The sequence below is a fragment of the Leucoraja erinacea genome, chromosome 2, assembly GCF_028641065.1.
Source record: "Leucoraja erinacea ecotype New England chromosome 2, Leri_hhj_1, whole genome shotgun sequence".
NCBI lineage: Eukaryota > Metazoa > Chordata > Chondrichthyes > Rajiformes > Rajidae > Leucoraja > Leucoraja erinaceus.
Genome location: NC_073378.1, coordinates 40435676 through 40450325, shown reverse-complemented (window position 1 = coordinate 40450325; position 14650 = coordinate 40435676). Strand labels below are relative to the sequence as shown.

The window sequence follows — 14650 nt, the reverse complement described above, 5'->3', positions numbered from 1 at the left end:
CTATGACCAGCTCTTCATACTTGGCCATCTTCCTCTCGTGGGCCTCCTCCAGACGGTCCTCCCATGGCACTGTCAGTTCCAACAAGACGATGTTTTTGATCGCCTCTGAGACCAGGAGGATATTTGGCCTCAGGGTGGTCGTGGCAATGTGCTGTGGGAACTTCAGCTGTTTCACCAGGTCTACAGAAAGCTGCCAGTCCTGCGCAGTCACCAGGATTCCTGACGGATTCCTGGCTGTTGTGGTTCTTGGCAGCTGCACTCCAGCCTTCACGAAGGTTATCATCTGGGTGGTGGGGCGTGCTCGTCTGCAGCATCTGATTCCCATGCTTCTGCAATGGGTTTAAGAACCTGATCGTGACGCCAGGTGTACCGGCCCTGCCCAAGAGCCTTTGGGCAGCAGCTCAGGATGTGTTCCAATGTCCCCTTGCCTGAGCATTGTGGGCAATCCGGAGATTCCACTTTGCCCCAGATGAAGAGGTTTGATGGGCTGGGCAGGACATTATACACTGCCTGGACCAGGAACTTGATGCGCTGTGGTTCAGAAAGTTGCAATTGTCAAGGAAGTTTTTAATCTGTATGGTTTCGGCTGAAGTTTTAGATGCGTATACATTTTGATAGAATTTTAAAAATCTTTCATTGATATCTTTAGGGAGTGTAAGCAGCTCACCTTTTTCTGATCTGATTTTTTGAATGGTGTGATCTTTTCCCATTTTTCTCAGCTGGCGTGCCAGAGGTTTATGGGGTTTATCACCAAATTTGATTTTTTTTTTTGCCTAGTATTTTGAAATAACAACAACTTTTGCAGAGACAATTTGATTTAACTTGAATTTTAATGCTGTTATCTTATTGTGTTTAACAGTCGATGGCATTTTCTAAATCAAGCTGTTTAATCTGTTTTTCTAATTCCAGTTGTTCCGACCTGTTTTTATTTATTTGGATAAGCTTGATATGAAATAATAGAACCTCTAATAAAGGCCTTAATAGATTTCCATAATAAAGAGGCTGAAATACCAGGTGTGTCGTTTGTCTCATAAAATAATTCCATCTGTTGCTTCAGATAATCACAACAACCTGGGTCAGTTAATATTTTGTTCTGAATATTTTCATACCTCTAGTTTCCCTCTCCCCTGACTCTAAGTCTGAAGAAGGGTTTTGACCTGAGACGTCACCAATTTATTTTCTGCCTGACTTGTGTCTTCTCTTCGGTGTAAACCAGCACCTGCAGTTCCTTCCTACACAATAACTGGATGAGACTGGGGTCGTTTTCCGTATTTACTCTTTGTGAGAAAGAACTGCAGATGCTGGTTTAAATCGAAGGTAGACACAAAATGCTGGAGTAACTCAGCAGGACAAGCAGTTTCTCTATAGAAAAGGAATGGGTGATGTTTCGGGTTGCGACCCTTCTTCAGACTGGCTATTTACTATGTTTGCTCCTGTTGTTAATTGTATAATAAAACAATTTTCTTGAATATATTGATTAAATCAGAACCATATTGTAATGACCCAGTATTTTGGAGCAGCCACTTGGAACTCTACCCTTGTGAGGAACAATCCATTCAGGATAAGGAATGGAAGAAAATAGAAGGGATAAGTTGGAAGAAAATTGGCATCAATAAACTGATAAAATAACTCAAAGCAGAGCACTTTTTCCAGTTTTGGGTTAGTGGGAAATGGAAGACAAATAAATAAATCACTTCATTAAAACAATGTCCCAAACCAGGGGTTCCCAACCTTTTTCGTCCCGTTTACTCCTGACAACTTTAATAGCACATAACAATGTTATTTCACTTATTAATGAACAACTAATGATGAACAGATACTGTTATACCAGAACCAAACACAGTCAGTCAATGAGAAAACATATAGTACAAATCCGGAATCAACAAATTTTCCCCCTGAGTAGGTGAAATTTACCTCAGGTTGGGAACCCTTGTTCTAAACAAACTGATGATCCTTGTTGCAGTTTTAACTACTCCTGTATTGCCTGGCGAATTGAATTTCTACAGCACTTTGTATTTTGATTGTAGAAAATGGGCAACTAAATTTAACTCTGACAAGTACAAAGTGACAGATTTTGGGAAGGTAAACTAGATCGGGACATGTCATGAATGGTGGAACCCTGAGGAGTGCTGTTGAACAGAGGAACATTTGGGTACAATTACACATTTCCATGAAAGTGGTTACATTGATACAGGTAGACAACAGGGTGGTGATAAGGTCTTATGATAGGCTTAGCTTCATCAGTCAGGGTATTGGGTACAAGAGTTGGATGTGATGTTACAGATGGAAGATGTTAATGAGACTGCATTTGTAGTATCATGTGCAGTTCTTTTTGCCATTTTATAAGAAGAATGTCATTAAGTTAGGAAGCGTACAGAAAAGATTCACAAGTCTCTTTCTGGGACTGATGGGCTACAGTTAATAGAAAACACTAGAAATGTTTAAACTGTTTTCCCCTGGAGTGCTAAATGGTGTCCTTACATTGGTTTATAAAATCATTGTGAATATATATGGGGTTTCTTTTTTCCAGGGCAGGGGGAATCAAAAACTAGATGGTATGTGTTTAGATTTAAAAGGGATTAGCATGCTTTTCATACAATGGTGGTGGGTATATGATAGATAAAACAAACACATTTGAACAGGTATAGGGATAAGAAAAGTTGAGAGAGATATGGGCCAATTGCAGGCAAATGGGATGAGGAGGCTAGCTCAGGTAGGCATCTCCATTAGCACTGAGTTGGGTCAAAGGGCTTACGTCCTTGCTGTGTAACAATATGATTATCCAGTACGCAAACAGAGGATTACAGCAATGCCATAAAGTTTAGAAAGTCATTAATTACTGAAATTTCTTGACAAGTCATATCTAAATTATCTATGTTGCTTTCTTAATTTTATAAAATAATTGTACATTAACCTATTTTGTTCCATACTTAGGCACCAAAAGTGGCAAACAAATGTTTTACTGTTTCAACAGCAACAGTCTGTCTCACCAACAGTTTGTCTTGTCCCTTCCTTCTTTGTTGTTTTTTAATCTGGGTTAAACGTATGTTTTACTGTCCTTAAGCTTGTTTTATGTGGGGGGTGGGAGATGGGGGTGTTGGGGGAAACTTTTGTTTAAATGTCTTACCTCGACGGAGATGCGATTTTTTCACCGTATCGTATCTCTGTCTGCACTGCAGCCTAAAATCGTGGAGCTGGCAGCCTCCGCTGGGGACCGACTTCGGGAGCTCCAGCCGCGGGAGCCTGCGGACTTAACATCGTGGAGCTGTGGATCCCTGTCGGGGATCTACCTTGGAACTCTAACCACTGGAGCCTGCGGACTTTAACACCGTGGAGCTTGCGGTCCCTGGTTAAGGACCGACTTCGGGAGCTCTGACGAAGGAGCTACGACCGCCCCGACGCGGGAGCTTCGACCACCCCGATGAGGGAGCTTCGATCGCCGGATGCAGGAGCTTCAATCGCCCCGACTGCGGATGGTTCGACTGCCCCGACCGCGGGAGAACAAGGAAGAAAATTAGACTTTATTGCCTTCCATCATGGTGAGGAATGTGGGGAATCCGCTGTGGTGGATATTTACGTTAACTTTTATGTAGTTGTGTGTTTTGCTGCTTTTTTTGGTATGGCTGTATGGTAATTCGTGTACTGTACCTTAATTGGTACACGTGACAATAAACTGACCTTTGAACCTTTAAGTCTCAGAAACATGATCACTGTAATCCTGAGCAAAATACTGCTGGAGAAACTCAGCAGGTTAGGCAGCATTTGTGGAGCAAAATGAAATAGAACATATTGTATCAGGACTTTTCCAGCTCTCTCCCCTCTCAATTCCATCAGTCTGAACAAGTGTCTCAACCCAGAATATTGTCAATCCATTTCCCTTCACATTTGCTTCTTGACCTACTGACTTTCTCCAGCATTTTGTTTTTTTTTTGCACAACATAAAACTTACCAGATGCAATCAACTGTGGCCAGCAAAAGTTTGTTGTGGCCCATGCCACTGTAGAATTTATTTGGATCAATCATTAGAAATTTTATGAGAGCTTCCACTCCATAAGCACCAAACAGTTCCTAATAAATTATTAAATAAATAATTGGTATTACTTTGCATTAAATAGCAATCAAACTGCACATCCTTTAAGTCTTATGTGAAAAACTGGAAATCTGTCAGCAATTCAGCTTTACAGATTTTATGATCCTTTGACAGATCTGGAGGTGTGTACCAAGGGCACTTTTATGCTGCAATTTCAGCATAACATAGTTTAAGTAGAAAGCAGTGACAATTTGGGATAGTGTTCATCAATATTCCTTTATCAGGTTAGGTTTTGCTTCCAGATTCTACTGCGTTAATAGTGCAAAGAGCTTTTCTTTCACCAGCCTCTGCATCCAGCATGTCATTCTTTGCCACTTCCACAAGCTCAACATGATCCCACCATATTTTCCCCTGCCTTCCCCACTCCGTTACCTTTTCTGCTTTGCACTCTCTCCATGACCCCCTGATTCCTACGAGTACGTCTTAAGCCAGAAACTCTACGACCCTGATTCCTCCCAGTCCCCTGCAAATTTAATCCCTTCGCCTCCCTTGCCACCATCCAGGAAGCTAACAGACCTTCAGGTAGGCAGAAAATCAAGTGCACATCCTGCAACCTGGTCTACTAAATGTATTACTTGCCTCCATATTGGCAAGATAAAGCTTAGACTTGTGGACAAGTGTTTTGTAAAACACCCGTCCACATTGTCCATCTTGTGTTTCCATTTTGCATGCTATTTCAACTATCTTCCCATTATCACACCAACTTATCTGAGCATTGCCTTCTCCACTGCCATGTCAATGCCAAACATAAACTAGAGGAACAGCACCCAATATTCCACTTTGGTAGCCTAGAGCCTATGGTATGAATATTGCATTTTCTGTAATTATATTTCCTAATTAGGGATAATTTTAAAAACTACCCCAGTGTAGAGATGCAAAATCTTGAGATTCAGGAACAGCTTCTTCCATGTTTATCAGACTTCTGAACAGTCGGCCGACATGTCAGGGTGTGGTTATAGCCTTCCAACCTACCTCAATGTAGATCTAGCACTTATTGTATAACTGCACTTTCTCTGTTACTAGAAAGCTCAAATGCTGTAACACTACATTCTGCAGTCTGGTATTTTCCTCATTGCCCTGGACCTGTTGTACTTGTGTATGGCTTGATTGTACTCATATATCATCTGATTTGAATGTATAAAAATAAACTTTTCATTGTGTCTCCATACACATCACTACATAAACCAATACTAACACCAACTATAACAATGGGGTTGGTGAGATATGAAGGTGGGCAAATTATGGAATTTAACATAAATAGAAAGCAACCTCTTCAAAGGAAAACAAAATTAATAATAAATAATACTCAATTGATGTTCACTAAACATTTTAACAAAATGTTATGCATAGGAAGGAACTGCAGATGCTGATTTAAACCAAAGATAGACACAAAAAGCTGGAGTAACTTAGAGGGACAGGCAACATCTCTGGAGAAAAGGAATGGGTGACGTTTTGGGTCGAGACTCTTCTTTAGATGAGATATAAGGATATTATGCTGTTCCAATATCTATCACTTAGCACTGGAATATTCAGGGATCGGATCAATATGCTGCTTGGAGTGATGCTAGTTTGGCCTGGATCTGTTTCTTCGCGAGTGGGGTCTGCTAGACTTCAAATTTGCTGAATCCTTAAATTGTGAGGGAGGAGGGTATGTACACTTTTAAAAGGCAGCCTTGTGACTGACTGCTCATAAAGCCTTGGAGACACAAGAGGCTATGGACACTGAAGAGTGCATTCCTCCAGAGCCATCTCCATTGCTGTCTGGTGAATTATGTTTGCCATGAGGTGGGTTGTATTTGGCATTATATATCAATAGTTAGTGCATGACCAGAACCAAGATCAAGGTCAGATTTTGATCAGGATCGATAAAGACCAGCCTGAAGAAGGGTCATCTGTCCATTTTCCTCCACAGATGCTGCCTGACTTACTGTGTTCCTCTGACAGCTTGTGTTTTGCTTATAAAGCCCAACTGGTTCTCAAAATTGAACTGTGCTCTCGCTAGGACTATCTACTTGGTAGCTGGCATGCTTAACTGCTTGGAACCTGCTCAAAAATCTACCAAACCATGTCAGGCTGTAAATTACAGTAGATCATGTTGCGATATATTCTTACTGCATTATCATGAAAGCAATGCCTATATCCTATGCCAGCTGATAATTTCAGTGCCTTCATTCCATTGTCTCTATGCTTACTACCATGGTCTCTATGTTACTCAATGGAATCCAACAGCACACTATTGTCTCAATTCCAATACAAAAACAAAAAAACCACAGAAACAATAACCTGTCAACACAACATTAACAACAGATATTATTTATGTTTACCCATTATGATTGCATTGCGCAGTACACTGAGTTTCCAATATTCACAAGAGATATAAGCACAGACATCCCAAAGCCAAAAGAAATATGGGGATATAATTAAGGCTGTTGGCAATTACACCAAGGCTGCAATGACATACAGGATTAACCTCTCTAACATTATAATGTCCATGTAGATTTCAATTTGTTATGCCTTTACTTACATTCCTAAAATCCAATCTCCTTATTCCTGACCTCGGTTCTGGCCACTATTGTTATTTCTCTACTTACACAATGTCAAATACAACCCATCTCATGGCAAACAAAATTCAGCAGTCACAAGAGCAGATGGCTCTGGAGGAATGCATTACATTTACTGACCCTCCTGATAATACTCTGGTAAGCATGCTGATCTGCAGACAGTATATCAGTGAATAATGAGAACTTGGTATAAACTGGGATGACACATAATATACAAAGTAAAAAATAAAAACGTAGAAACTTCTCATACACAAACATATGATTTTGGGTACACGGTACACATGGTGACAGTTTTTGAATATTCTGGGAATAATAGGCTGCTAAAAACATTATAACTGAACAACATTATTTAATAGTTACTTACCTTTCTATGAATATCATTTTCACAGATGCAGGACAAGATGATGAGGATGTCAGTTTGCATGTGCAAATTAATTTCACTGTCTTCCTCCAAGCTGCCTGCCATGTTTATCAGGATATCTATTAAACATTTATGAAAAATCATATCAGTCACAAAAATATTATGTTCTTTGAAAACCATATGTAGAAACATAGAAAATAGGTGCAGGAGTAGGCCATTCGGCCCTTCGAGCCTGCACCGCCATTCAATATGATCATGGCTGATCATCCAACTCAGTATCCTGTACCTGCCTTCTCTTCATACCCCCTGATCCCTTTAGCCAAGGGCCACATAAATATAGCCAATGAACTGGCCTCAACTACCTTCTGTGGCAGAGAATTCCAGAGATTCACCACTCTCTGTGTGAAAAATGTTTTTCTCATCTCGGTCCTAAAAGATTTCTCCCTTATCCAGTGGAAGTGGTGGAGGCAGGTTCATTGGTATCATTTAAAAATAAATTGGATAGGCATATGGATGAGAAGGGAATGGAGGGTTATGGTATGAGTGCAGGCAGGTGGGACTAAGGGGAAAAAAAGTTGTTCGGCACGGACTTGTAGGGCCGAGATGGCTTGTTTCCGTGCTGTAATTGTTATATGGTTATATGGTTATATCCTTAAACTGTGACCCCTTGTTCTGGACTTCCCCAACATCGGGAACAATCTTCCTGCATCTAGCCTGTCCAACCCCTTAAGAATTTTGTAAGTTTCTATAAGATCCCCCCTCAATCGTCTAAATTCTAGCCGAGTCTATCCAGTCTTTCTTCATATGAAAGTCCTGCCATCCCAGGAATCAGTCTGGTGAACCTTCTCTGTACTCCCTCTACGGCAAGAATGTCTTTCCTCAGATTAGGAGACCAAAACTGTACACAGTACTCCAGGTGTGTTCTCACCAAGACCCTGTACAACAGCAGTAGAACCTCCCTGCTCCTATATCCTATATATATATATGGGGTTTCCTGAGATTTACTTTAGCAAAAATGTACATACTTGTTCTCCTCCAATTAACCAAATAGTAAAATTAACATTATGCCATATTTCCATCCTCAAGTTTGGCAAATTAGCCATCTACATTTTAAACTCAATTTGGTGAATTCTGCTCAAATTATCTCCCCTTGTTAGTTCAGGAATACATTAACTTTATTTGGTAACTGTGCTTCACCCAAGTGTCATAAATCACTCTCACCACCTTTTAAACCTATTTAAAATCAATAATTAAAAAAAAAGCTTCACAGGCATCCTCCCAATTTTCAGTACAGTATCCTTTTTCAAATCATTTCAAAGCATTTTAGATTTTTTTTGTATCAAAAGGCACTAAACAAATGCAAAAGTATGTAAAACATCATTTGTTTACTCATACGTGTCTCATCCTTTTATTTTTTCATAGACACAATGCGGTTACCATTAGTTCCCATCTGACAGTCAGGCCCATCCATTCTATCTTTAATATCTGGATCTCCAAAAGACTAATTTTATCTTAATTTTCAATAGGATCCTGGGAGGTCTTGACAGGTTACTGGGAGAGGGGTGTTTCCTCTTATGGGAGAATCGAGAACTAGGGATTATTGTCTAAAAAAGGGATCACCCATTTCAAAGAAATAAGATATTTTTTCTCTCTTGCTGGGTCTTTAATGGTTAGATGTGGCCCTTGTGGCTAAAGGGATATGGAGAGAAGATAGGTACAGGATACTGAGTTGGATGATCAGCCATGATCATATTGAATGGTGGTGCAGGCTCGAAGGGCCGATTTCTCCTTTGCTTTACTGACCAACTTTGGTTTTCTTCCACTTCTACCTCTATCTGAGGTAGGCTGGAATAGGCTCCTATGCCTATGCCTGTCTGAGATAGACTCGTATGTTAGTATATGAATTATATTAAATTGATACTTTTGATTGCTGTAGAATTAAAGAATGAGAGATAATTGACATTCTTTATCACAGTTTGTAGCCCTTTTTGTAAATTATGCTTCAAGGAAGCTGGTTCTTTAATTTTTGGAATGTGGGTTGGTTTCATATCACTGATTTTTCCATGAGAATATGGTGGTGAGTTATCAAATTGAACCACTTCAGTTCCTTTGGTATTGATGCTTCTCTCAATGTTGTTGGACGGAGAATAAGCAAATTCAGTATTCCGACTGCGCATGCCTAGGTCATAGGTCACAAGCGAAAAACACTAATGGAGATAGACCTGCACCTCATCTGCAGCCAGGATCGATATGGGTCTCTGGTGCCGCAATCGCTGCCGTACCGCCACTGGACAATCCCTGTCCGCTCCCGAGTGCCCCCCCCCCCCCCCGTCCGGTGGTGGACAGAGACGTCGGGAGTCAGAAGGAAGCGGCGCCCCCAGGCTTACAGGCAGCTCGGAGAAGCAGCGCTAAATCCAGCTCAACTCTGCCTGTTAATCTACCAGCCCTAACTGAACTTACGGGAATGATGTCCCAGGTTTACAGCCAGCACGGAGATGCAGCGCTAATTCCATGGCTCTGGGCTGGTGTACCGGAGCCGTGGCAAGGCTGTAGGTTAATTCGGAGTGACCGCCAGAGTTGAGCTGGATTTAGCGCTGCTTCTACGTGCTGGCTATAAGCCTGTGCCGTCGTTCCCGTGAGTCCAGATAGGGCTGGTAGGTTAACAGGCAGAGCTGCATTTAGCGCTGCCTCTCTGCGCTGCCTGTGTGCGCCACTCCCGTTTGACTCACGACATCTCTAACTGCACCCGGGGGAGGGGGGGGGGGGGGAGGCACACGGGAGGGGACGGGGATGGTCCAGTGGCGGTTCAGCAGCGATTGCAGTGCCAGAGACCCGTGATCAATCCTGGCTGCAGATGAGACGCAGGTCTATGTCCATGCCGCGGCACGGCTGCCTAGAGTTTTTAATCGCTTGATTCCTTGCGTTTTTTTGAATACCGAACTCGCTTATTCTGTGACTTAGACTCACCTATAAAGAAGTGATGATATACTGTATTTCTCAGTCGGATACCGAGTGAAAGCAACATTAGTTTTGAATTCAAAACCACTTATGACAACTTGCCAAATAACATTTACTAAACCAACACTTGGGAGCACTTTTTGATAACATTATTCTAACATTATGGAGAAGACAGCAGATAGAAAATGTATACATACAGTGTCTTTTTTTATCCTCAATGTTTTATAATATGTGTAATCATAGTTATTTTGCAGGAAAGTACAGTATCCAGTTTACAATCACATTGTATCAGTAAATGAGTTGCTTATCAGTTAAAAAATTGAGTGCTATTATTTGAATGTTGAATACTGGTTTGTTCATTCGCTCGTGTGTCAGACGAAGCTGTTGGCAGTATTGGTTGCCCGACGCGTCACAGAGTACATCGTGTCGTCGTTTCCGGGGAAGCCTCCGAGGAGGCTTCTGTCATGATCCCCTGAATACTGGTTAGGATACTTAAGAGTTATCTCCCATTTTAACTGTATAATTAGGCTTCATATGTTGATGGGGTTAAGATTATAAATATATCTTACCTACAAGTTGATTAAGGGCTCCTTGCTCAAACAAGCTTTTGTTTACAGCTTCTTCACCAAGAGATGCCATAGATCTCAGGAGTTTTAGGCAGTGGAACATTTGAGCTTTCTTATTGCCATGGCAGCCATTAGCATGGAAAGAATTGCCTTTACCAAAGTATGGATCTGAGAAAAAACAAATAGAACTTGGATGACTGATATATTGATCTTTGATTCTGAACAAGATATTATAAGAGGATGAACTTTAAGGAGAGGAAGAACTATAAACTACAGTGACCTTGAGTAATGAAAATGGAGAACGCTAAAAATGTTCTGCAGGAAGAAACAGAAACAGTTAACAGGTTGATGTGTTTCTCTCCACAGGTTCTGCACGGTTTGCTGAGTAATTCTAGCATTCTGTTTTATTTCAGATGTTAAACATTTATAGACTTTTAAAAAATCTTTTATTATTGTGCATTTAACTATTTAACATGTGGACCTACTTAATGAAACAGCCCTCATAAAGTGATACTTATGATCCCTTATCACTAAAGTGATTTCAGAAATAATGTTTTTTTCCTTTTTATTTACATTTTAAATTAAACAACATTTACCTTTGCTCACACACCATTCCAACAGAAGAATCAGTTGGGTATTTCCCTGATATGCCATGTAATCTTCCAACATGAGGGGAGCAAGTGCCATCAAAGCAGCTAAGGCATGAAGCTGAAGCTCTTCAAACTGGGCAGCAGACCATCCTCGAATTCCACTTTTCCGATTTTCCCCAACATAATGTAATAATCCCGGCAGTACTTTCCCTTTGCTAAGTATCTAAAGAGAAGTCATATATAGAAAGATGAATTTGTGAGTTTGGATTATCCTTACTACAAATTGTATATATCAATTTCATACCTATTAATCTTCTCTGTTACTTCAATGATTTTTATCAAGCTCAGTAAATATCATTTATATGCCTTTAATTAATAAACCATAACTTTCCAGTTCAATATATTGCAACCCAAATTGAAGTCTTCAAAAGATTTCCTGATCAGAAATATCACCAAAGGTTTCCACATTTCTGATTCTAGACTGTACTTCTAGCTTTTTACCTTTTTTATTTTTGAACAAGGCTGATAAATGGTAAAATAAAAGATACAGAAACAACAGGATGTGATACAAAAGTATCTGGTGGAAAGGCAAATGGAAAAAGCTGCTTGAAAAAGATGGAAAAGCAAAGAAAAAACTGCAGTTGTAAAAACTTCAAAGCGATTAGCAACTAGTTGATACGTCAAATCAAACACCAAGATGACGTGGGAGACGTCAAAGAACTAGACCAAAACAAAAATCACTGATCAAATTTTTATTTCCTCTTTATTGGTATCTCAAAACTGGAACTGGCAAAAAAAAAAAGTGTTTTTGATTGTTATCCATGTACTTTGTAAATGAAAAATAAAATCACAATTAAAATTATTTACTGATTTTAACAGTGGCTTCAAAGTTCAATGTAGTTCGTCAGTATCTATATTTTATATTCTAGAAATTTCTTTCTGGATAGTAGAACTAAGCAGATTATATACACATGACAATATTTTGTACCCTGCTTTTGAAATTCATTCTATTGAGGTCAATGATTTTCTAGGCAAGAATATTTCACCTGTATGGAAGCAAGATCATTAGTCAAAGCAACAAGCAACTGGAAAAATATCTTTTTCATTTCAAAGTCTTCATTCTTGGAGGAGATTTTCAGGCCACGAATCAATGGATTATCATTGATTACTGAAAGAAAAGGAAATACACATTACTGGAAGACATTACATTTGTTTTATACTGTTCCTCAGAATTTCCATTTGATATTTCAGACAATAAATAATTGTTCTATAATTGTTATGTAGGCATCCAGTTGCAAAAAAACAAGGTATATCTAACCAGGTAAGTGATGGGTTTATCGTCTCTTTGGTCACTTTGGCCAGGGGAGTAATAATGTCATGACCAAATAAAAGGTTGTGTATTCTGTGGACAGTGACATGCCTCTTTCTCCATTTGGCCTTTCCACCACCGGAAGGCATAATTCAAGAGTATGATTTAATAATGTGCAGCTCGAACAGAATGGAGTAAATCAAACACCATTCAAGACAAAAGAGGTAGTCTAACTGCAACCCTGTCTTGAATACTACTCCACTAACGATAGAATGAAGTTGCAATATACTTGGTGCAATGCAGCTACTCTTTAAGATTTTTTCCAATAAAAAACTGCAATTTCAGAGTAAACCATCTCCAACTTCAGGAAGATTTACAATTATCATCTTCAACTTATTCAAGTTCACCACCATATTCTCAAAGAAATGGATGCTGAGCATCAAATATTAGCCTTGTCAATGATGGATATGTTGCATGAACTAATAAAACTTTTTATTTTGAAAAGGACAACTCATTTTCTGAGGTAGTTTAAATGGTGTTGCATTTTGGAATTTCTATAAAATGTACGAAAACAGAAAAATTATGTCATTAAAATAACAATGATGGAAAATTCTCAAAATGTCAAGGAAAAAAGGAACTCATTCCCAATTTTTGTGTAACATTACAGATTTTCTTTAGAAAGGCTTTTAATCTCCATACCAATGTGTATCCTTCAGTTCACTTAGAAATACTATCCGATTAGTGCAGCTATATCAGATATACCACTCATTTTTTGTTGGTTTATTTATTAGCCTTGACTTTTCAAGGTCAACACGTTCAAAACTGCTTTGCTTCCTAAGTGGCCCATGAAAATATCCAATTTCCAACTTCAGAAATCTTTGAAATAACAAATTAACAAATTAAACTATTGGAACATTTCATCAACTTTTTGAAACTAAATGGAACTAAAATGGAAGTTGGGACGATTGGCTTTTCAATTACATTATTGAAATTCGGATATATGGACATCGTGTATTGTCTTGCTGCTGACTGGATAGCACCCAACAAAAGCTTTTCACTGTACTTCCCATGACAATACACTAAACTATAATGTGAATGAAGCATTGGTCAATGGAAACTAGATACAGATCTTCAGATAATTTTCAGTAACAGAAAAGTCGTACCTTCAGGGAATACAGCAAACGCAACTAGCTCCTTAGTAAAGCCAGTTTCCTGTCATGTAAACATGGTAGAACGAAAAATAATATTAGTAAGATTCAACCAAACAGTTTTTCTATATTATTTCAGTGAAAAGAGGTGATTATAATAAACAAAATAAATGAATCAACTATTTTATATTTGAAGAACTTGCAATAGCAAATTACAAAAAATGTATTTTAAGTATACAGGTGCACAACCTTTTATCCGAAAGCCTTGGGACCAGACACTTGTCGGATTTCGGACATTTTCGGATTTCCGAATGGAAGATTTTTAGCGTAGATTAGGTAGGTAGCGCGGGCGGCTTGAAAAGTCTGGAGCGGCTGCCTCCTCCCCGGAGACCGGGGAATCATTATAAATCATTGCATAAATGTTAGTCAGTTAGTTTGGAGGGATTTTATGGGGTGGTGGTGGGGTGTGAAGGGGGAAACTTTAATTCTTAGTCCCCTACCTGGTCGGCGACTCCCAACATCGCAGAGCTGGGGGCTCCGTCCGGCCGCGGGCGGCGCCGGTTGGAGCTCCGACCCCGGCAACTCTACCCTTGGCTGCGAGGCGCTCCAAATCCAGCGCCGCCCGCGGCCGGACGCCCGCAGTCCCAGCTCCGCGAATGTTGGGAGTCGGCGGCCACAGCGCTCCGGAGCTTACCGCACGGTGACCCGGTAAGGCATTACCCGCTCCCCGCTGGTGTCCCAGCGCTGCGACGCCGCCGACTCCCAACATTCGCGGAGCTGGGGCTGCGGGCGTCCGGCCGCAGGTGGCGGTGGATTTGGAGCGCCTCGCAGCCAGGGGTAGAGTTGCCGGGGTCAGAGCTACAACCGGCGCCGCCCGCAGCCGAACGCCCGCAACCCCAGCTGGGAGTTGGCGGCCACAGCGCTGCGGAGCTTACTGCACGGCGACCCGGTAAGGCATTGACCGCTCCCCGCCTCTCCGACCAGGTAGGGGACTAAGAATTAAAGTTTACCCCTTCACCCCCCCCTCTTCACATAAAAGCCCTCCAATCTAACTGACTAACATTTAA

The 14650-nt window shown here is 40.5% G+C and overlaps 1 protein-coding gene across 1 annotated transcript in view; it reads right to left on the bottom strand.

Moving 5' to 3' along the window:
• Positions 1 to 14650, bottom strand: part of LOC129709149 (cilia- and flagella-associated protein 69-like) — a 109979-nt gene that overhangs the window by 56781 nt on the left and 38548 nt on the right. Inside the window, exons 10-15 of the mRNA XM_055655301.1 lie at positions 13599 to 13647; positions 12173 to 12294; positions 11133 to 11349; positions 10540 to 10704; positions 7016 to 7131; positions 3950 to 4068 (exon numbers count right to left, since the gene is read on the bottom strand). Of these exons, the coding sequence (XP_055511276.1) occupies positions 3950 to 4068; positions 7016 to 7131; positions 10540 to 10704; positions 11133 to 11349; positions 12173 to 12294; positions 13599 to 13647 (788 nt within the window). The remainder of the gene's footprint in view (positions 1 to 3949; positions 4069 to 7015; positions 7132 to 10539; positions 10705 to 11132; positions 11350 to 12172; positions 12295 to 13598; positions 13648 to 14650) is intronic.